The 19,562-nt window shown below is 47.7% G+C and overlaps 8 protein-coding genes across 8 annotated transcripts; 4 read left to right on the top strand and 4 right to left on the bottom strand.

Annotated features, from left to right (window-relative positions):
* Window positions 1-242: 242 nt before the first annotated feature.
* LACBIDRAFT_311848 (uncharacterized protein) lies at window positions 243-886 on the top strand (the record flags this gene model as incomplete). Its single annotated transcript, XM_001877104.1, has 3 exons — window positions 243-337; window positions 393-405; window positions 455-886. 3 exons carry the CDS (start codon window positions 243-245, stop codon window positions 884-886), a joined length of 540 nt encoding a protein of 179 aa, XP_001877139.1.
* Window positions 865-3,715, bottom strand: LACBIDRAFT_183291 (uncharacterized protein; the record flags this gene model as incomplete). The annotated part of the gene is made up of 9 exons (XM_001876671.1): window positions 865-1,143; window positions 1,199-1,373; window positions 1,424-2,049; window positions 2,099-2,325; window positions 2,376-2,490; window positions 2,540-3,011; window positions 3,109-3,349; window positions 3,410-3,528; window positions 3,582-3,715. The coding sequence occupies 9 exons, from the start codon at window positions 3,713-3,715 to the stop codon at window positions 1,015-1,017; spliced, it is 2,238 nt and encodes a 745-aa protein (XP_001876706.1). The 3' UTR covers window positions 865-1,014.
* A 475-nt stretch (window positions 3,716-4,190) lies between these two features.
* Window positions 4,191-6,026, top strand: LACBIDRAFT_188777 (putative RTA1-like protein; the record flags this gene model as incomplete). Its single annotated transcript, XM_001877103.1, has 7 exons — window positions 4,191-4,368; window positions 4,419-4,508; window positions 4,577-4,671; window positions 4,727-4,867; window positions 4,924-4,986; window positions 5,040-5,225; window positions 5,283-6,026. The coding sequence occupies 7 exons, from the start codon at window positions 4,191-4,193 to the stop codon at window positions 5,496-5,498; spliced, it is 969 nt and encodes a 322-aa protein (XP_001877138.1). The 3' UTR covers window positions 5,499-6,026.
* A 121-nt stretch (window positions 6,027-6,147) lies between these two features.
* LACBIDRAFT_323678 (uncharacterized protein) lies at window positions 6,148-7,544 on the top strand (the record flags this gene model as incomplete). Its single annotated transcript, XM_001877102.1, has 2 exons — window positions 6,148-7,055; window positions 7,118-7,544. 2 exons carry the CDS (start codon window positions 6,148-6,150, stop codon window positions 7,542-7,544), a joined length of 1,335 nt encoding a protein of 444 aa, XP_001877137.1.
* A 197-nt stretch (window positions 7,545-7,741) lies between these two features.
* On the bottom strand, window positions 7,742-11,861 carry LACBIDRAFT_188575 (uncharacterized protein; the record flags this gene model as incomplete). The annotated part of the gene is made up of 15 exons (XM_001876670.1): window positions 7,742-7,825; window positions 7,878-8,243; window positions 8,299-8,517; window positions 8,547-8,611; window positions 8,661-8,955; window positions 9,010-9,111; window positions 9,162-9,435; window positions 9,487-9,861; window positions 9,915-10,072; window positions 10,124-10,457; window positions 10,512-11,142; window positions 11,210-11,297; window positions 11,331-11,405; window positions 11,430-11,629; window positions 11,738-11,861. The coding sequence occupies 15 exons, from the start codon at window positions 11,859-11,861 to the stop codon at window positions 7,742-7,744; spliced, it is 3,390 nt and encodes a 1,129-aa protein (XP_001876705.1).
* A 1,327-nt stretch (window positions 11,862-13,188) lies between these two features.
* Window positions 13,189-14,994, bottom strand: LACBIDRAFT_311842 (mitochondrial NAD-dependent isocitrate dehydrogenase subunit 2 precursor; the record flags this gene model as incomplete). Its single annotated transcript, XM_001876669.1, has 14 exons — window positions 13,189-13,287; window positions 13,341-13,392; window positions 13,445-13,499; window positions 13,565-13,613; window positions 13,665-13,796; window positions 13,851-13,953; window positions 14,005-14,138; window positions 14,188-14,357; window positions 14,407-14,424; window positions 14,474-14,585; window positions 14,637-14,689; window positions 14,737-14,770; window positions 14,820-14,882; window positions 14,941-14,994. 14 exons carry the CDS (start codon window positions 14,992-14,994, stop codon window positions 13,189-13,191), a joined length of 1,128 nt encoding a protein of 375 aa, XP_001876704.1.
* A 344-nt stretch (window positions 14,995-15,338) lies between these two features.
* On the top strand, window positions 15,339-16,273 carry LACBIDRAFT_183282 (vacuolar sorting protein VPS24; the record flags this gene model as incomplete). The annotated part of the gene is made up of 5 exons (XM_001877101.1): window positions 15,339-15,449; window positions 15,501-15,678; window positions 15,732-15,853; window positions 15,909-16,061; window positions 16,110-16,273. The coding sequence occupies 5 exons, from the start codon at window positions 15,339-15,341 to the stop codon at window positions 16,194-16,196; spliced, it is 651 nt and encodes a 216-aa protein (XP_001877136.1). The 3' UTR covers window positions 16,197-16,273.
* Window positions 16,274-16,460: 187 nt separating this feature from the next.
* LACBIDRAFT_311840 (uncharacterized protein) lies at window positions 16,461-19,390 on the bottom strand (the record flags this gene model as incomplete). Its single annotated transcript, XM_001876668.1, has 10 exons — window positions 16,461-17,742; window positions 17,799-17,839; window positions 17,889-17,999; window positions 18,049-18,119; window positions 18,173-18,393; window positions 18,442-18,728; window positions 18,783-19,100; window positions 19,148-19,174; window positions 19,219-19,255; window positions 19,305-19,390. 10 exons carry the CDS (start codon window positions 19,388-19,390, stop codon window positions 16,461-16,463), a joined length of 2,481 nt encoding a protein of 826 aa, XP_001876703.1.
* Window positions 19,391-19,562: the final 172 nt, after the last annotated feature.

The following is a 19,562-nucleotide window of genomic DNA, read 5'->3' as shown; positions in this document are numbered from 1 at the left end:
GTGGATCGCACTTGCCAGCCTTGGTTTTCAGAGGGACCTTGATGTAAGATGAAGAAATTATTGAGGAAAAAATAAAGTCGACTAAAGGGACATAGTTGAGGGCAGGTTGATCATGTGACTACAATGTCCAGAGACAGTAGTGAGCGCCGTGCCTTACTGCGGTCTAAAGCCAACGTACCTATGACTGATCCTGAACTTTCCGGAAGTCCTAACCATTGTATTAATATTACTTGCTTTTCACCATGACCCAAATGTCTGCCATTCCAGATTTTTATTACTTCTGCTTCGCCGCTTATGAGCCCTTCTTAACGACGATAGGCTTTCTGGGCACATGCGCGTAAGTCCGTCGCCACATTGACTATGGCATTCCTGCTTCTAATTATCACCCACAGCGATCCAACCAGTGTAGGAGAGTTTATTCTCTTCCCTAAGCTTTATTGATCAGCCACAACAGGCACACAACTCACAAGCGCCTTGGCCTATAGGCGCACTCCCTTTTAATGTTCTTCCAAGAGCAACTCTTGTGACAACGTTGCAGCTGGCACATGTTTGTGCCCTCATCGGCATCATCAACTGCTTCGTTTTGACGGCTGCCCGAAAACACTTGCAGGATAATCCTGCTCTCCAGGAGAAGATTGTCTTCTCCTTGTTAACACCACTCCTTTTTGGCGACCTCTTTCATCTTATTATTACTCTCTGGGCTTTGGGTGACCAAAAGTGGGATTTTTGGAATTGGAGTCCTATGTTGTGGACAACTGTTATCCTGGGATTATCATTGATGATACCCCGCATAGCCTGGCATTTAGGTATTGCGCGGTATGTCGACAAGAGGGACGGTCTCTCACAAGAGGCCGCTACAAAGAAGTTGAAGGACCTTTCTAAGTAACCAATTCCTACTTGCCGTAAAGGAATACCAATTGCAGATACGATAATGTTACATCACGCGTTTCAATTTACATACTGGTGGGCTACAATGAATCCAAGAAAAACGGATGGAGAGTAAGGGGTCACTTCTCAGTAGGGCGCGTTCACGATGTCCGAGCGGCTGTGCAAATTGCCAGTAGATGGTGCAAGAGATTGCCGTGTTGGTTTCTTCAAGTTTCTCTTGTTGATCGCCAATACGTTATTGTTGAGGGCCACGATCTAAGGAGATAGAATTTTTAGACCACAATATTCCTCCAAGGATCACTTTACTCACGATTTGTTTATCATCCCCAAACTTGAAATTATCCTGTACGACATGATCTTCGTACTTCTTGATCTCGTATTTGTCGAGGTGGCCTTTCTTGACCTTTGCAAAGTCCCACGCAATGACGAACTGCCCCGTGGATGTAACAATTGCATTTTCCTCCTGGCCCTCGCCTTGGTTGAACCTGTAACGCATCGTTAGTTCGAAGCGAGGTACAAAGGTGTAAAATCGCACTTGGCAGGAGTGAAGGAGATTTTGTGACCCATATATGCAACATGTTCTCCTCTAAGCTGGAGGCGGCGAGGAATTGGCTTTGCCGTTGCAGGGAAGCTGCGGTCGAAACCAAGCTGTCCTTGATATCGTCCTTCACCGATCAAGGTATTGATCAATAACAGATAGGTCTCGGTAGTGGCCACAATGTATCGACCATCGGCAGTCACGTCGACACCAATAATGGGGTCACCATAAGGGGGTAATGCTGTTTTGGCGTTCTTGCCAATAGAGTCGAAGAGCCTGACATCACCTTTCTCACTCACGACGGCGACCTTTCCTGCGGCTGTGGTTGCCACACCAGAAAACTTGTTTTTACCAGCATATTGCTTGTATTGGCTGTCAACAAGTTTTGTTCCGTCAACACGGGGGTCGATGCGGAACAGTGCGTTGTGCGAAGCACCAACGAGAGTCTGTTCTCGTGTTGTGGGGGCGAATTTGTTGTCGGGGGCTATGTGATCGACACTTATGTCGTCGTGTACTTTCCACTCCTCTACGACTTTCCCTCGCTCGATGTCCATGCTATAGAGTGAATGTGGATCAGTGGGATTCATCAGAATCATTTTCGAATCTTGTTCATGTAACATAACCTAGAGTCACTTAGGATGTTTAGTACCTCAGTTAATCGGTAGGACGCACATGCTTCGGTTTGAACTCTTTTCCCTTCGTTGTGGCGATTTTGCTGATAGTGGCGTAATATTTGACCGCTTCGTCACTCGAATGTCTGAAAACTCCAATATTGTTCCCGCGAACAACATACGAACGGTCACCCTTGTAGCCGACGGTAAGCTGCGAGTTCTGGTCCCCCTTGGTTAAAGCAGGGGGCTGCTCATCCTCCTCGTCTTCTTGCTCCTCGTCACTGGGCTCTAGTGCTTGAACTTGAGTAAGACATACCCAAGTTTAGAAGAAGCCAAACCTTCATCGGGATCTAGTTCCGAAAGAACTTCATCTTCTTCATCTTCTTCATCGTCTTCTATGTCTTTCATCTCAACGTCTTCTGTCGAACTCATAATATACTTCTGTTCGTCTGGCTGCGGTCTAGATTAATAGACGTCCGATCAGCCATGACATATGACGCACCTTGGCCTTGGCCCAGGACGTCTGATGAAGAGTCTCCCACAAGCAGTGGGTAAACATTGCCAAAATGTCTGCAAAGTCCTCCTGATTGTGGAATTTGAAGAGCCAACTCCTTTGAGTATCATCATCTTCAAGGTGATTCCATGTCAATGAGAATATCTTATGAGACCACCGCTGATTCATCTCAGAGGAGATCTGGTGGTATAAAAGTACACCCGAGCTAGTCGAGGCCGTAAGCCAATATGTAAATTTGGTGTCCGTTTGCCGTGCTATTTGCGCGGTCACAATGCCTTGGTTTTCAAACATCTCTGTGTTGAAATCGTACAAGTAGAGAACAGCTTCTTGGGAAACGAGTACTTCCATGTTGGGAATATCCACAGCGACTCCGGGGCTTTGTCCTGGGCTGGATGGTGGATCATCAACCACGATAGGTTGGGACGTCGAGGGCTGTTCCGCCTTCTTTGACACCTTTCGCCTTGCATTGGGATTTGGAGTAGGAGCAGGAGGGCTATAGAGTGTTGGAATGAGCAAAACAACGGGTATGGATGAAATCAGCTCACTGCCAAACAAACTCATTAAAATCCGAATCACGGGTACCGTCCGCGCTTTTCTTGTACTTGCGCTCATACATCGCCCTATACATACACGTTTCAAAGAAAACCCTGGTAGGGTCGTTTGTCCCAGCGGCGACATATTCATAGAATTCGTCGACATCCCCGTGGAGGTCGCGCCAAATGAAGTTAGGTTCGCCATCGGTCTCTCCTGGATGAAACTCGAGCTCTTCGCTTATCAGAAAAACACGCTCTTCGTCAGCTGAATGGTCATGTGGTGCTATTAGAAGATGTGCGCGGGGAGTAGATGTCTTTGACTTACTTTCATCCTCGTCCTCCAGTAGCTCTTGGTCGCCATCTTCATACACTCGCGTGATAACAAGCTGAAAGTTGTGTTCCACAGACGGTACGCGCCGAATAGTTGCCATTGCTTCATTGTATCTGGACTAGCATCACAAAACGCCGTTGGGGAAGCGTAGATTGGCAAAACGCACATGCATTCTCTAGATGTACGAATGTTTCCTGGGCGGACAAGATAGAGTTGGCCTTGACGAAGCTTCAGATGTATTTGAAAAGGAAACCTGAGGGAGATGCAAACCTGAAGAGATCTTGACGACCTCGGCGGCATTGGGATCTTCTAATGCGTGAATCAGTAGAGATGATGGTAATCATGACGGTATTTACTGACGCCAGACTTTACCGATAACTAATGGATTATGGTTAGCTTTTAGTGCATAAATGGTTGACGTGGAAAAGGCTGACGGCTTCTGAAGATATTCATGGTTGAGGATGAAGGAAGACAAAGACTCCAACTTCGACTCCAACTTCGCGCAAGTCACGTCCTCGCTGTCACGCGACTCAATAATATGTTCAAGCTCAACTCAGTCTCCATCCCATCACGTACCCATGTGGTCCTTTCGTATAACCACACGATTTTCTTACTTGGACACCGTCTTGGCACGATGCTTGTTTATTGCACGAAAAACTGCACGCTTCTCGACCCAAGTGGAGATAAAGCCCTTGACATCCCCGGAAGGAGACTGGTACCAAGTATATCAAGTCAATGATCAATAATTCAAATAGTCTTTCTTCATCTCCAAATCATGCGCCTTGCGGGTCTCGACTTTCTCGGTTTACTGGCAGTGCTCTCCACGGTCTCTTCCGCTGGCGCTGTTGTCAAACATCCTATACCCCGTCGGGACCCTTTCGTTGACCCCAAACATGATCCATACAATCCTTTAAGATATATCGCGACCAATTCCTTGACGGCAGTTGCATTCTGTCAGTCCTTCTTTGTTCAAGATCACCTACCGGCTCACTGTAGTATCCAGCACTCGTTTTACTCGTAGGCTTGTTGCAATCGTTGTGCATGAAGAGGTGGGGCGCGAGATGGATGCTATCCATGGTGATAGGAGCCTACAGTACGTAACCTTTTTTTCTTCTCCTTTTCAATCCGAATTCAAAGTGAAATACATACTCTGAACAACAGCCTTTGCATTCGGCCTCGCAACACGATTCGGACTACATCTCCATCCTCAATCCAAGGGTCTCTATATCGTGGAATATTTGTTTGTTGTCCTATCTGTCCGATGGTTTTCTAAGCATCCTTCCCTCTCCCTGCTCACCTGATCCATCATAGCCTTGTGCATTTATTGCCTCAGACTACGTCCTACTTGGTCAGATTGCGAGGCATCTGGGAGTAGACGAGTACCTCCTTATCTCTCCCCGCCGAATCACTGTTGTCTTCATTTTGTCCGACGTTACAACTTTTCTGATACAGGTCCCATTTCACCGCCTCTCCTTCACCGCTGGCATTGTGTTAATACCAGTTTGTAGGCCATTGGTGGTGCATTATCCGCATCCGCAAACCATGTAGATCAGGCCTTGGTGGGATCTCGTGTGTGTGTCTCATCATCGAGCTTTGCACATGCAACTTAACGTGACATGCTCAGGTGTTTTTGGCCGGACTTGCCGCACAACTCGTCTCTTTTATTGTGTTCACTTGCGTCTACCTATTGTTTCTTTGGCGAGTCCGCAAACATCGTCCGGAAGTATGGTCAGTAGACAAGGATAAGGCTTGGAGTAACGATTGGCGCGCCCTCGCAGCAGCTTTATTCATCAGTTGTATTGGAATTCTGGTCAGTTTTTTTCAACTTTGTACTCATCAGACCGTTCTGATCATGCTTGGTGTAAAGATTCGTTCTGTGTTTCGTGTTGTAGAGCTTTCGGAGGGATTCCAAGGCCATCTCGCAACTTCTGAAGCGTTTTTCTATGCGCTGGATACTCTACCTCTGTTTATGGCCATCGCTATCTATATTCCCTTTTGGCCAGGCCGAATTCTTGCATCAGCACAACCAAATGAGCAAAAGGCGAGGGAGATGGAGAAAGAAGAGGTGACTCGGATTGAGTAGGTTTGGTGTTTTGCACCTTTACATACATAGACAATTGCGAACTACATAATACGATCGTGCGACGAGTTAGAAAGTCCTCCCAGAAAGGCGGCCAAACCATTCCCATCCTGAGATCTCGAATGGTCTTTCTGCCGCTCACGGTTCCTTGATAACAATTCTTGCAGACCTTGTTTCTTCCTTGAACGTGCTTTGGGTTGCAGGCTTGTGGCCTGTGTGATGGGTAATTGGTTGGACGAGGAGTGATCGGTGGGTGTAGTGGGTGGCAAATCAGGATTTGGAAGTGATTTAGAGACTTTATCTAGCGGATCCAACTGCACGCCACCGCAGGCATGGCAGAGAGTGCGGAGGAGGGATGGAGAGGTGGGCGTGTGTGAAAGGAAGCTGCGATGACTGAAGCCAGCATCAAATTGACGACCACATTTTTTACATGTGTTGAAAGTATTGTTATATGGGTGGTGGCGACGAGCACGACAAGTGTGGAGAGCAGCAAGCTCTGAAGAGACGGCGAGCAAGACAAAAGGAAGTGATTGTTGGAATTTTAGAGTTGACATACATGTGCACGTGACTATAATCAAGTTTCTATTGTACCAATGCCATTATAACCAACTGCAATTCATCATGCACCATTCAACACTCTCACCTTGCCATCATGCTCACCTCCACAAAGCCACGCTCAACACACACTCATACATTTACAACTCCCAGCTCCCACTCATCCCCACCTTCCTCCCCTCCTCGTCCCACGATGCACTGGCTGTCTCGTTCTTCCACTCAACCATCTTCCCCATCTAAAGCTACCCGTCTCTCCGAGCCAAAGGTCTTTCGTTCAATTGAAGTCCTGTCCCAATCACGTACCGGTGTCTTGGGCGCAGGTGCAACCGTCGTTCGAACTCCAGATGAGGCACTCAAAGAAACTGGCGTCAGACTCACCTATCAAGGAAAGCAGAAGAGAGCGCATCCTCGCCCGGCCAGTCCGGTCAAACAGCCAATCGCCGTCTCGCCATCGCTGGCCGATCTTTCTTCGTCCCCAAACAGCCCCCCATTGCCTCCGCTTCCTTTGTCTGTTGCCGAGGGACTCGACGTTTTCGTGGATCCACAAATTAACCATGTCCCTCTGGACTCATCCCATTCTCCACCGCCAGCTCATGTCAGGTCCCCATCATTACGCTCATCTTTGAAGGTGAAAACGTCGCACACTCCAGACCAAGTTCCACCGTTGCCTCCAAGCTTGGTTGCAACCTCACCTCCGCCCCCCTTCCGACCAATCCTTTTATCTGAAACTCCTATACTACCCATCGATCCCACCAAGGTCATCGTTACCCTTGAGACCTGCACAGTAACATATAAAACCTCGCTCGAAACTATCAACTCACGACCTTCAAATTTGTCGAAATACATATTCTCTTTACTTCCTCATCCCCCAAGTTCAACTACCTCCTCTGTGTACTCGGATGATAGTCACGACATGGCCGCCTATCGCCATCATTTGAAATCCGAAGGTGTCCTCATCCAGTCTTCGTTCAACCTCCACATCTTTCTTGATCGCTCAAGTGCCCCGTAAGCATGTTTTATTTTTGTTAAAACTCGTAAAACTGAAGTATCTGATCAATTCATGGCAGGTACGCTCATGTACTGAATTATCTTCGTTCGCCCACTGGACTTCCAGCAAGTATTCCCAGAGCAGCCCATGGACGGCTTGAAAATCTTATAGAGCTTCGAGATGAAGCCGCCTACCTCGGCCTCGACGGCCTGCACAAACTTTGCACAGATGAAATCAAGCTACGTCATGCCCCCAGGCTGCACTCTCGAGGGAGTAGTACCGGAACTACTCTGGCATCTGTACACAGCTTGCACGGCTCCGTTTACAGCCTTCATACCCCTTCAGAGCGCGTTGAGCCAGATATGGCCGCTACCTTCTCGCAGTCATCTTGCAAGAGCCCATGCGACGTCCTGCTCCCTGCAAGGTCGCCACCTACTCCTCAATCTTGGGAAGGTCCGCGCAGCTTGCCCCGACAAACACCCCCTGCTCCAGCTGGCTGGATTTAGGAGCTACTTTATCATTGCCATCACGATTGTAGTCTGTAGTTATTTTTAATAGTCACCCAAATTATTTTAGTTGCTCACAGGGCGAAATGATGACATTTAACGATACCCATACATATCATCAGTAGGGAAAAGATGGTGAAGGCATGTGGCATAAGGTTGAAGAGAAAAAGATTACAAGTACAAAGAGCTCGAGCTGACTATTTCTTTTGGTCAGCATATGGGTTGACGCTATAGACTTTGATCACAGGAGGGCTTTTGGTAAGATCAGCGGTGACAATAACCTGTTTGAAAGATAATTGGATGAGGTTCCTTTCGGAATGAGACACCACACACCGGAACGGCCATCAGTTCGCGAACATCCTGAATCTTGTGTCCTGAAGAGGAGATTCTCAAACCTTCAAATTCGGGCTTGACCTTGGCAAGGGACAAGAGACGCTGTTTAGATGTCTCCTCGGTAACCTTCGAATTGTCGTTGCGACCGAGGACGATCTCATCCTCCTCCACGTCATCTTCGTCGAATAAAGCCTTCTCATCATGAACAGAACGAGAAGCAACCTCCATCTTGAATGCATGTTGTTCTGCATTTTGCTTAACTTTCTTCAAGTGTTCATCGTCACTATTCTCTGCCAACCAACTGATGACATCCCGGTCGGACCAATAAATTTGGAGTGTGTGTGAATGTTCATCATAAACGTGATTCTATGACCATGTTAAGTTAATGGATGAATGGTTAAAAAACAAAAGGGAGACAAACGTCGATGGGCATCTGATCAACATGAACGCGTTTTTCAATGCCAAATTCGGGCACTAGGACATCGAAGGCAGCGTCCAAAACGCCAACAACTTTGGCCTGGCGGACGACAGGCCCATATCGATTAGTCAGATCGGAGATGAGTACGCATAGGAATAGGTGGGCAGATTGTTCTTGGGCCAGCACGGCAGAATCACGTTTGCTGTAAAAGGAACCCGTCAGCTTAGGTAAATTTGTTGGGGGAAATGGACTAGCATATTGCATTGTTGAGCAACTTTGGCAACTGCGTCACGGTCCATGGTAAATTTGGGTTCAGCTAGAGGAGTCAGAAATACAGTATGCACAGAGCAAACAATGTCTTTCACCTCCGCCCTGTAAGATAGACTCCAATTGACGATGAACGAGGACGTCTGCATATCGCCGAATGGGTGAAGTGAAGTGAGTGTAAAGGGGCGTGTTCAACGCATAATGGCTGTATTTGGCGATATCCAACATTCCGGCACAAAAATATTTGGCACGCTGCGTCGCTTTAAACGACAACAGCTCGAGCAACCTGCGAGCTGTTGGGTCGTCGATGGCGTCAAAGGAGCGCATCAGGGCGCCAGAAGACGACGTATCCATATTGAAACCAAGGCGCTCCGCTCGTTGCGTGAAGGTAGACTAATGCACCGTTCGTCAAAAGAAGTCAGATCATTGTTATCCTCTGCTACTTACCAGGCGTCGCTCGATGGGGGTGTCATGCCGGCGAAGCAGTGCCTGTTCAGGCAGGTGAACAGCAATATGTTGGCCAACGACAATGTTAGTCAATAGCATGAACTGCAGAAGAGCCATTAGATAACTTGCAATATAATGGCGAGAAGCCTCACCTCCTCAATCATATAGTTGGCGTCACAACGTTCATATTGGCCACAATCAACTGGTAGACCATTGTCATCCAACTTGAAGGACAAGGACAAGCTTTCAAGGCTGAGAGCACCGTTACGGAATCGCTGAGTTCGCAGCTTCTTGGCTAGACTTTGAAGAAGTTTAACATCGGATTGGATCGCGCCCCATTGATGATCTGGGCCCACGACAATACCGCCTACGTTGCTTCCGTCAATTAGGTTTTGCGCATCCTCATAGGTCAACTTGGCAGCCGATCTTTTGATTAGTCAGCAGAAAGACCTATATATAAAAAAGAGCAAACTATACCGAATGACAGTCTTGCCGAACCACTTCTTCAACACCTTCGCGTCGTTGTTCATCGTAAAAATGACAGAGAAGGCGAGTCGGTCCTGTCCAGGAACTAAACTGCAAAGCTGCTCGCTCAGTGCTGGTGGCAACATTGGGACAGACCGTTGAACTAAATAAACGCTAGTTGCCCTCTTGCGCGCGTCACGATCCAAAGCAGTGTTTGGCTTCACAAAGAAAGATACGTCAGCAATGTGGATACCAACTTCGTAAGTTCCGTCCTCCATGTGCTTGACAGAAACAGCATCATCCAGGTCTTTCGCAGTAGCAGGATCAACCGTGAATAGCCGTTCCCCACGAAGATCCTTTCGGGACAGTAACTCGTGATCGGGGAGACTAACATTTAACGTTTAAAAGAACATCACACAAAGAGTCAAAACCGTGCTCACGTCCATGGCATGGGTGGTAGACACTTCATCACGTTCTCGCTGAAATCCTCAGTCGGGAAGTTGCAGTCTTTGAGAAGCGCACTCGTCTCCACCTCGATATCACCAATGGGACCAAGTTCTTCAACTAATGTACCAAAAGGATGGAGAGAGCTTATGGGCTGGTAAATCCAAGTTAGTTGTCGTATTACTCGGCCAAGGTAGACACATACATGACGTTTGATGCACGCAACAAACAATTTGTCAACATATGCCTCGGAATTCTGAACGAAGTCGGGAGGAGCTTGTTCGGTGGGAATAGCGATGAGGGGCACACGTTTATCGGTTGGTTTGAACCAAACAATCTTGGGACGTTCAATCGGACCACGACGAGGTTCGTCACCGCGGTCACCTTCTCGTTCGCGGCGTTCGGCCTCTTGCTTTTCTTTTGTAGCAGCAGAAGAAGGCCGAAGAAGTCCCAAAGTCCCAGAAAAGAGTTGACCCGGCATCCTTTCAACCACGGCTACGACGTGTCCAGCAAACTGAGGTTTAACCTCATCGGTAACCCTTCCCGACCCTCGGTATTAATTCATACACAACATACTGGGAAATGGAACGCACTCTTCGTCCTCAAACAACATGAGCCCTTGGCCTTCGACCTCGACATCATCTTTCTTCTTGTCATCCTTGCGTCCGCTGGATTTCATGTCATAGGCAGCGTTCTCTTCCTTTTTTCGCTTTTTTTCTTCTTTCTCCTTCTTTGTCCCCCATACTTCATCGACATCCAAAAGTTCGACAGCAACAATATCGCCTTCCAAGGCACGATTGCGGTCTTTGGATCCGCATATGTAAATATCTGCATCCAAAACCTCAGTAGCTACATAAGCGTCTGAACGATTCCGCTTGTTAACCCTTAAAATGCCAACCACCAGCTTTCCAGCAGCAAGAAGAGGAGGGAGGGAAGCTTGCGGGAGGTAGGGAGCGAAAAGGGATTTGCGTTGGGGCTGATTAGATTGCTGTTGGAGTTGGGATTGAAACTGCTGTTGCTGCTGCTGAAGTAAATTGATGCCCCCGAGGCCGAGACCCATCATATTTGCGGCCATCATATTTGGGAGCATATTTGGAAAACTGAAAGACGGCATTTTGTGATGGTGACCACCAGCGGCCGCACGGAACTGCTGGAGGCTTTGAAGCTGGGCTTGAGCTTGGGCGAGATCAGCGGCGAAAGCGCCGTTGCCTTGTACGCCACCAACTCCTCCATCTGAAACGAGAAAAGCATATATCAGACTTCCCATTGTCGAGATAAAGAAACAACATACTGATTCGCCAGCTGGAATCAGCACGAGAAGCTTGACGTGAATGTCCTCCAAAGGAGGATGGAGGAGCAAAACCATCATCAAAACCTTCCTGAGGAACATAAGGGTAGCTGATGGATCCAACATTGCTTTGACTGGGAGTCTTGTTTACGACATTAACGCTGTGTCGCCTTCCATGCCCCCGGGGAACACCTTGGGCCTGGCCATCAAAACCTAGATTCACGCCAGCAATGTTGCCAAATTGCCCCATTGGATTCTGAATAGCGCCGAAATTAGCAGCACTTCCTGGGCCTATCGGAACAGTGCTTTGAACACGTCGATGTGAGGACGTGCGAGTGGGTGCAAGTCCAGGTGTTTGGAATGACAACACTTGATTTGACGCGAGTTGCTGTTGATAAAGGGCTTGTTGCTGCTGTTGCAAAACTTCAATTTGACTCTGTAGGGCGATCTATAAAAGTAATAAACTTTTTGGGGGATATCCAGTGCTGAAAAGAAATACCTGTTCGGCCATTATGCCCGTGATTTCGCCACTCTCTGCCTTGCGATGAGTTGGTTCGTGATTAGACAACTCAGAATGATACACTTGTTGTTGTTGAAGTTGCTGTTGTTGAGGAAACTGAAAGCCAACATCCTCTTCATTGATAGGGGGTCCCATGGGCCCGCTACGCCTTCGAGCTCCAAACATAAACCCAGGAGCGAGCTGAGGTCTACCAGTGGGACCGACCGATTCTATCTGCGGTTCTTGCTGCGCAGCTAGAGCTGCAAACCGAGGGGCTACAAAACTTTGAGACTGAGAGCGGGGCTGATGGCTGGGTTGTGCGTAGAAGCGCTCTTGCACTTCACCTTCCTCGAAAGACCCACTGTCCTCAACATCCTCCATCATCGCCCCCAAATGAGGAGAAAAGGAATTGAAATTGCCAGAGAGGCCAGAAGTTCCCAGCGAAACTGCTTTGCGATGTTTTTGATCAATGTTTGAAACAGGATAAGCACCAGCTCCAGGTTGAAACCCAGGAGCTTGGGAAAGAAAATTGGACTGGTTTCCAGGTAAAATGAAAGTATTGCTTGCAGCGGCAGGTAGTTGGACAGGGGAAGTGGTCTTCAGGTCTGCGATTACTCGCTGCAAGGACGAAAGTGCGTCACTAGATTCTTTGCTGTAAGTAGGGGCCGGAGAGGACGATTGCTTGACGGAGGATTGATCTTTGGAATGTGCGTTACGCCCCGTCGAGGGTTGCGCCTTTCGATGGCCTGTACCCCGACTTGCGCTTGATTGGTTCTTGTTGCGCGGTTCCGGCTTCCTCCCAGTTTCCGAGCCCTTTCGCGAGGCAGTGTCTGAACCTGATTCCACGTTGGGCGCTACGTTGTTTGCTTTCTTATTGCTACCCCTAGAGGAGGGTCGAGGACCCCCTCCTGCAGAGGTGACTCCTTTTGAATTAGAAGTAGAAGGCTGCCTCTTGGAACCACGGGCATTGCCAGAAGGAGATGGCTTCTTCTCTTCCTTCTTGGCTGCAGGTTGTGCGGTTATTTCGTCCGTCATATCGTTCGTAACGTATCTTAATGAGAAAGCAAATTACAAGATTCTAAAATCTTCTTGTGTTTTAAGTTTAGGTGTCGATAATGTCTGACGACGTCCGATACGATTATGAGAGAAGTGAAATCAGATATGCCGACTGTAACTTACCTGGAAGGTTTAGAAAGTGGTGCAAATTGAGCGGCTTTGCCCTGTGGGGCGAGTGAGGGGAAAGAATGCGCGCAGAGAGGGCTTATCGAGTGGTGGTGGTCAAAATGAAGGAGGTTGGTTGAATTGTTGTCGCTGGAACAGCTGGTCGCAGCATGTCCAATCGTGGTTCCCACGGTCTCCTGTGTGTACTGCCTCAAGTCAAACCAAACAACACATACTTATTGACAGATATTCGCGCTACATAGTTACAAGCTTGCTTGTAAGTACTCGATCAATATCCGCAATACTTGCACGAAAAGGAAATTTAGGACCTTCCCAGTTTTTGGATGATGGCGTTGGTGTACTCTTTCGTTGTTGCTTTACCGCCCAGGTCCCCTGTAATGGTCGTGCCCTCGGCAATTGTCTGGAAAGATATGATATTCTCATGTTAAACACTGAACAGATGTATGAACGCACGGATAAGGCGGCCCTCTCAATTTTCTCCGCATGATCATATAGATTCATATGCCTACAGTACCTGTCAGTCTGATGAAGGAAAAAATAACATAAATCAAGCAGACCTGAGCATCATCAGAGACGACAATAGAAGAGCGGTTGGATTTGCTAATCCTTTCCCTGCCAGCGCAATGAAATAAGGTCAGTTGAAAGGAGGTGGTAGACATGGAGACAATCGATAGGACCTGCTATGTCCGGAGCTGAACCATGCACAGCTTCAAAGATTGAGGCGTCCTTGGGTGATTATGAATAACCTTACTCAAGGTGTAAATGACTGCAACGTACTCGACCGATATTGCCAGAGGGCGTCAGGCCAAGACCGCCAATTAACCCGGCGCACATATCGGACAGTATATCGCCGTACAAGTTGGGCATTACCATCACGCGGTCTGAGTATGGTTTTGGGTTTGTAACAACCTTGTCGGTTTCATCAGAATTGGATCAGGGCCTACAAAGGGGCAAGGTGCTCACTTGAAGACAAACTCGGTCAAGAAGATCCTCGTCATATGCAACATCGGGGAATTCTTTCGCAACTTCCCTACACGCCGACAAGAACATACCATCTGACATTTTCCTGTGCCACAACGTAAGTGCAATGAGTTCATAGGAGATAAAAGCAACAAACATTATGTTAGCTTTATGAACGGCGGTCACACGCTTCCTGCCACTTGATTGTGCGTAATGGAACGCATACCGGGCAACTCGCTCAGAGGCGTCCCAAGTGATGAGCTTGATGGATTGTACGACGCCGTCAATCACCTACGAAAGATATGTTCATCTGCAGGGTTACCATCCAGAAACAACCTACTTCATGTTCAATTCCGGAGTACTCGCCTTCCGTATTTTCACGAATTAAGACTGTGTTGACATCGTCGTATGGTGTCTTGAAGCCTTTGATGGACACGCAAGGACGGACGTTGGCAAACAAATTGAATGTCCGTCTGAGAGTCAAGTTCAGTGATACGTGGCCTTTACCGACTGGAAAGATATTATGAAATGAATGGTTATATTGGAGGATGAAACTGACTCGGCGTTGCGAGAGGCCCTGTAGAGGAGTTGAGCCCTGATCACGCTTGAAAGATAGTAAACTTTACCTTTCAGCGCAACAGTATTCTTCTTAACAGAGTGGATTGCGCTGTCCGGGATAACAGTTTTCCCCCCTTTGAGAATGGGGGTGACACTGACTTCCTCCCACTGGATTGGTACCTACGCAAAGGAAAATCAGAGCATTGAAAGCAAACAGGGATATCCTCGCACATTTGCCGCGGTATAAATGTCTTTGATTGACTGGCTTATCTCAGGGCCAATTCCTTGCGAAGATTGAGCTATGGAGAAAATGGGAGGCCTGGCAACTTACCATCCCCAGGAATAAGAGTGACAGTGTATTTTCCCTGGATTATATAATGAGTTTAGAACGTCGACGCGAGTTACTGAACGTACATTGCTCTCCTTCTGTCCTGCAAACGCAGCTGTTGGCGGGCCTGAAGCGTAGCGTCTAATCGGCTGTTGCACCGTTGAACAGAAGAGTTAATGTGGATCAAGAGAAGAAAAACAAACATACGTATGTACGCTTGAGTGCGCCCTGCGCAACAGGAAAGGAACGCGACACGAACATGGTTGTAAAGTCAAAGGTTTGTTGGTGGCAAAATTGCACCGGACTCGGAACGCACAAGTTAAGGACTTTTTCGTGGAAACTCGTAGACTTTGTTTGTATTAGATAAGATCCCAGTTTGCTCGTAAACACGCATTTTTTCGCAACTTTATCATTACTTTCAACCTGAATTCATTTCTCAAGTGAGGAGAATGTTGAAATTCTTACGCGTCTCTTCACATTTTTTTCTCTTGATGCACGGTGTTGAAGCAGTCTTTCTTTGTTCAGGGTAACATCAAGACCCAATTACGTAGACAGGTTACGTAACTCATCTCTTCTTTGGCTTTGTGCACCACAGCTGTACGAATATGCAATCGATTAACCGCTTTCTATACGGACCTACGCCTGAAGAAAGAGTCCGTGCATGGCAAGTAAAGCTTCGTTCTGAATCTCGTCAACTTGATAGGGAAATGAGGCAGGTTGGAACTTAGGTCAGATGTAATCATGAGTGATAACTCACTGTTTATCAGCTTGATATTGCCACGAATAAAGCACGTCAATCGGTAAAGCAGCTAGCCAGTAAAGGAGATGTGAAATCTGCCCGCATTTTGGCGAAAGAGGTGGTACGAAGTACTAAGCAGAAGGATCGTCTGTCTGTGAGCAAAGCAAGACTTGGGTCAATCGGAACACAGCTATCACAGCAAGTGGGTACGTGATTTCCTTCATCTCCCGAATGCAACTTCCACTCATCGTTTTAATAGCGATGGTCAAAGTGACAGGATCGTTGCAGAAGTCAACAGAAATAATGAAGCTCTCCAGTGCTTTGATAAAATTTCCCCAAATCAGTCAGACGATGAGAGAAATGAGTATGGAAATGACGAAGGTTAGTAACACTTATTATGGTGCAAGTGAAGGACGATATCAACTTTGAAATCTAGGCTGGTATTATGGAAGAGATGTTAGAAGACACTTTTGATGTGGACGAGGACGAAGAGCTCGACGAAGAAGCTGACGCAGAAGTTGATAAGGTCTTATTTGAGCTCACAAATGGAAAACTGGGCCAAGCAGGGTCTGTTGGCACGGAACTTCCGGTAAGTTGTATGCTTGTCTTGGGCATGTCCATCATAAACAGCTTCAAGCCCGTACAGGACAAAGAGACGGAGGAAGAGACGGAAAGAAACATGGAAAAGTACCGCGAACAGCTTAACGGTTTGCTTAGTGGCTGATGTTTGTATTGTCGTTTGAGTCATTATTATTATAACGTGTTCATACCACATAATGGGCATTGTGTCTTCGTTGGTTGAAAGGAAAGAGACAAACGAGTTTACTCCGACCGTACAGCATCAATCCAGTCTTCTTTTTCCTCGCAGGACCATCCTTCAGTATGTTGAAATCGATAGAACCGTGGGGCCAGTGTTGAGTGACGCAAGGCAGGCGGCAAAATAAATTCGTAGATACAACGTACTTGGTACACTCTAGGCAGTACATAATCACGGACCACGTTGAATTTGATTTACTAGTGTTTCCCAATACGTCCAATCCGAGCCATCCGACCCCGTCAATAGACGAGGATCTGAATTTCCCAGGGTCGACGGACCTACCCAGCCCGTAAATTCTGCGCCCGGTCCACACCAGGACATGTCGACTGAAGATGGGTCGATCGGCGCGTTGCTGACAGTGTTAAACCAATGGTCAAGCAAGGACTGTGCTGGGGACTCGTCGTCCGCGTGTGGGCTTCCTGAAGTGGCAGGTGAATGAACATAATCTGTTTGTGAGGAGTACTGCAGGCGTTGGAATGTTGGAGATTGATTCAAAGGTCCAGCACCCGGCACGGTAGGGGATTTGGAGGACGAGTCAGTGGATGTCGGGTTGAGAATAGAAGGGAACGACTTCCAGGGTGAAGACGAGGGAGGCGATGATGAGTGCTGAGGTCCAGGCAGGAGCCGAGGTTGTTGTTCCGGTTTGTTGCTGACCGCATGATCTGTGGGACCAGTAGACGCAGCCTGCCCCAAAGCTTCAGCCTGAGATGCTTTGCTTTTGAGAAACCCGATGGTCTTCAATTCCCGATGAGTTGTCTCGTCCATTTCTGGCAAGCCCTCATGGTCTTCCATGAACGCATCCAAGATGGCGTGCATTTCCTTCGCGTGTGAACCTCGCGGTTCGAGCACGAGGTATATACCACTGATCATCGCTGTCTGAAACTCTCGATAAGCATTACCAAGTGAATTTCGCACTTCATTCGGCATTTGCTCTCGGAAGGCTTGACGGACGTCAAAATCTTTGACGGCCGACTCGAAGCAGGCTGTGCGTGATCGTGCATACCGGTCGGAATTGAGCCGCCGGAGGAGGTAGGGCCTATGCAAGCCAATTCTAATGAAGAGAATTTCTGTGATCAACAGAAAACGATGGACGGGGATATACGTCGAGGTGTCATCCAAGGAAATGTCTGGCTCGAGGGAGAAGTGGGGGGGCAGATTTGTAGTAAATTTTAATAGTTCGTCGTCTAAAGCAACGACGTCTGAATAATGGCTTCGTTCGCGTACTTGCTGGAAGTGATGGACGATACGCCCGATTATAGAGGCCAACTGATGTCGTAGAATAACAAAAGTCATCAGAGTTGGATGGGAAAGTGGATAAGGCTCGCGCCGAGAAAGCTCTGAACTTTCATCTTCGATATTCGATGGCGGTTTCGTTGAAGTATAATCATCCTGTATTGAATTCGGCCTTCCAAGAGCCATCGCATATGATCGATCTGCATGGTACAAGTACGACCTTCAAACGTAGGGTTTCTTTCGACACTCAATCAGATTATAGGACCAAAGACATACCAAATGCGTCTACGATATTCCACTTGACCGGGCGCCATTCGCTATTCACAGAGTGAAAATCTTTGAAAGGATGGAAGTTGAAAAACAAACCATAGTGGAACCATCCCTATGAAGTCCTAGGGCCTGAGCAGTTCGAACGGCGGCGCCGAGCTGACTCCAGCATTCGGTAATGCGCCGATCGAATGTCAAAAAGCGGGCACTCTATGAAATGTTTCAAACGGGGTTCATGCGATGTGACCCTTTTACCCACCAGAAGACGGGTTAAGACGATGTCAAGGGAGTCTGGTTGAACGGCAGCCGCGATAAGAAGAGATCTCCGTGCTGAATATGCGAGATAAGTCGAATACACTGAGAGCCCATCAATGGTAACTCACAAGACCAGTAATACCGAAGAGATGTCACCCTTCGAGTCCGCGCGTCGCCAACAATTTGCTCAGGCGCAAGCCTCACGGCTATTGCAAGAATCACAAAGAGCAGTGGAAGGAACCGGATATTACTAGGGCTTGTTGATTCAACCCCGTCACGACCGTTGTGACGAATCGATGCGTATGCAGCACGAAAATCGCATTCCGACACTGGATAGCGCGTCCAATTACTGTTGCTATTTATAAACGCATGAAAGTGTGACCAAAGATAAACATACATAGAATTGAAGTAATAGTCGATAAGAACGTCAGAGACTCTTGAGGGTGGAAGCTCTTGCAAAAGCTCCGAAAATTTGTGAGGGGAAACGCCACATTCTTGGACAAGCGATTTCATGTTATCCGCCGCTACTGACTCAAAACTATCCACAGATGAATCCAGCTTGAAGCCGTTGACAATTGGATCGGAGGATGACCCAGCACCACTACGAACTTTGCTGTCACGAAAGTTTTGTCCCAAAGTATCCCGATCTTTAAGATTTGAAGTGGGCATAACAGCATTTTGAAGCTGTCATAAACAGTTTTCGACAATATTTCTGAGTAAAGTAAATGTTCGACGTGCCTGCTCAAGCACGGAAGCCGGTGCTACACTGCCGGAAGCACTAATGCCGTACCACTTACCACTTTGAAACGTCCCGCCGCTAGGATCTTGCTCTTCGGTTTGAGAACGATTGTCGTCCTCTTGGCCCGAAAGAGAGCGATGGCGATCTTGCAGTAAAGTCATCTCCATTGAAGAGGAGTTGGGCGTGCTAGGAGCGCAATATTGCGGCAGGGCCATTTCAATAATGTGTTCTAGTCTTGACAGGCGAGCACTGATGTCTTGATCAGCCTTTCCAGGCGTGTAAGCCTTGCACAACTCGGGGACCTTCCGTGCCACGCACTAAAAGATCATGAGCAACGAGGCGCCAGACGAAGGAATCAACACACATGCGAGCACGGTATTTGGCGGTCACACTACTTAAAATTAGTCAATGACTGAAACCTCTAGAGCGGCGTACTTTCTGCTTTCTGCGATGGCACTCTCCACAAGAAAAGCTGGTCGATGGTGTTAGGCGGTATCTTCGAAGGAAGTCGAAGTCCACACCTCACTCGCGTGCGTTGCTTCTTCGACGACATCCCATTGAAAACATCCTCGTCACCCTTCTTCCTTTTAGTGGATGAGGGGCTCATTGAAGATGGCGTAGTTTCCATTGTTTTGACCATCAGCGACGACATGAAGCATGAGTGTGGTAGATAACAGAAAGAGAACTGATTGAGTCATCGGCCCGATGGTCATGCATGTGACTCCACAAACGCGATAACAACTGAACAGCCAGGTACATAACTGTCAACTGTCAGCTTC

This window comes from Laccaria bicolor, genomic scaffold, assembly GCF_000143565.1.
Source record: "Laccaria bicolor S238N-H82 LACBIscaffold_4 genomic scaffold, whole genome shotgun sequence".
Classification (NCBI taxonomy): domain Eukaryota; kingdom Fungi; phylum Basidiomycota; class Agaricomycetes; order Agaricales; family Hydnangiaceae; genus Laccaria; species Laccaria bicolor.
Note: the sequence above shows the minus strand (reverse complement) of the source record. Positions and strands in the feature narration are given on the sequence as shown.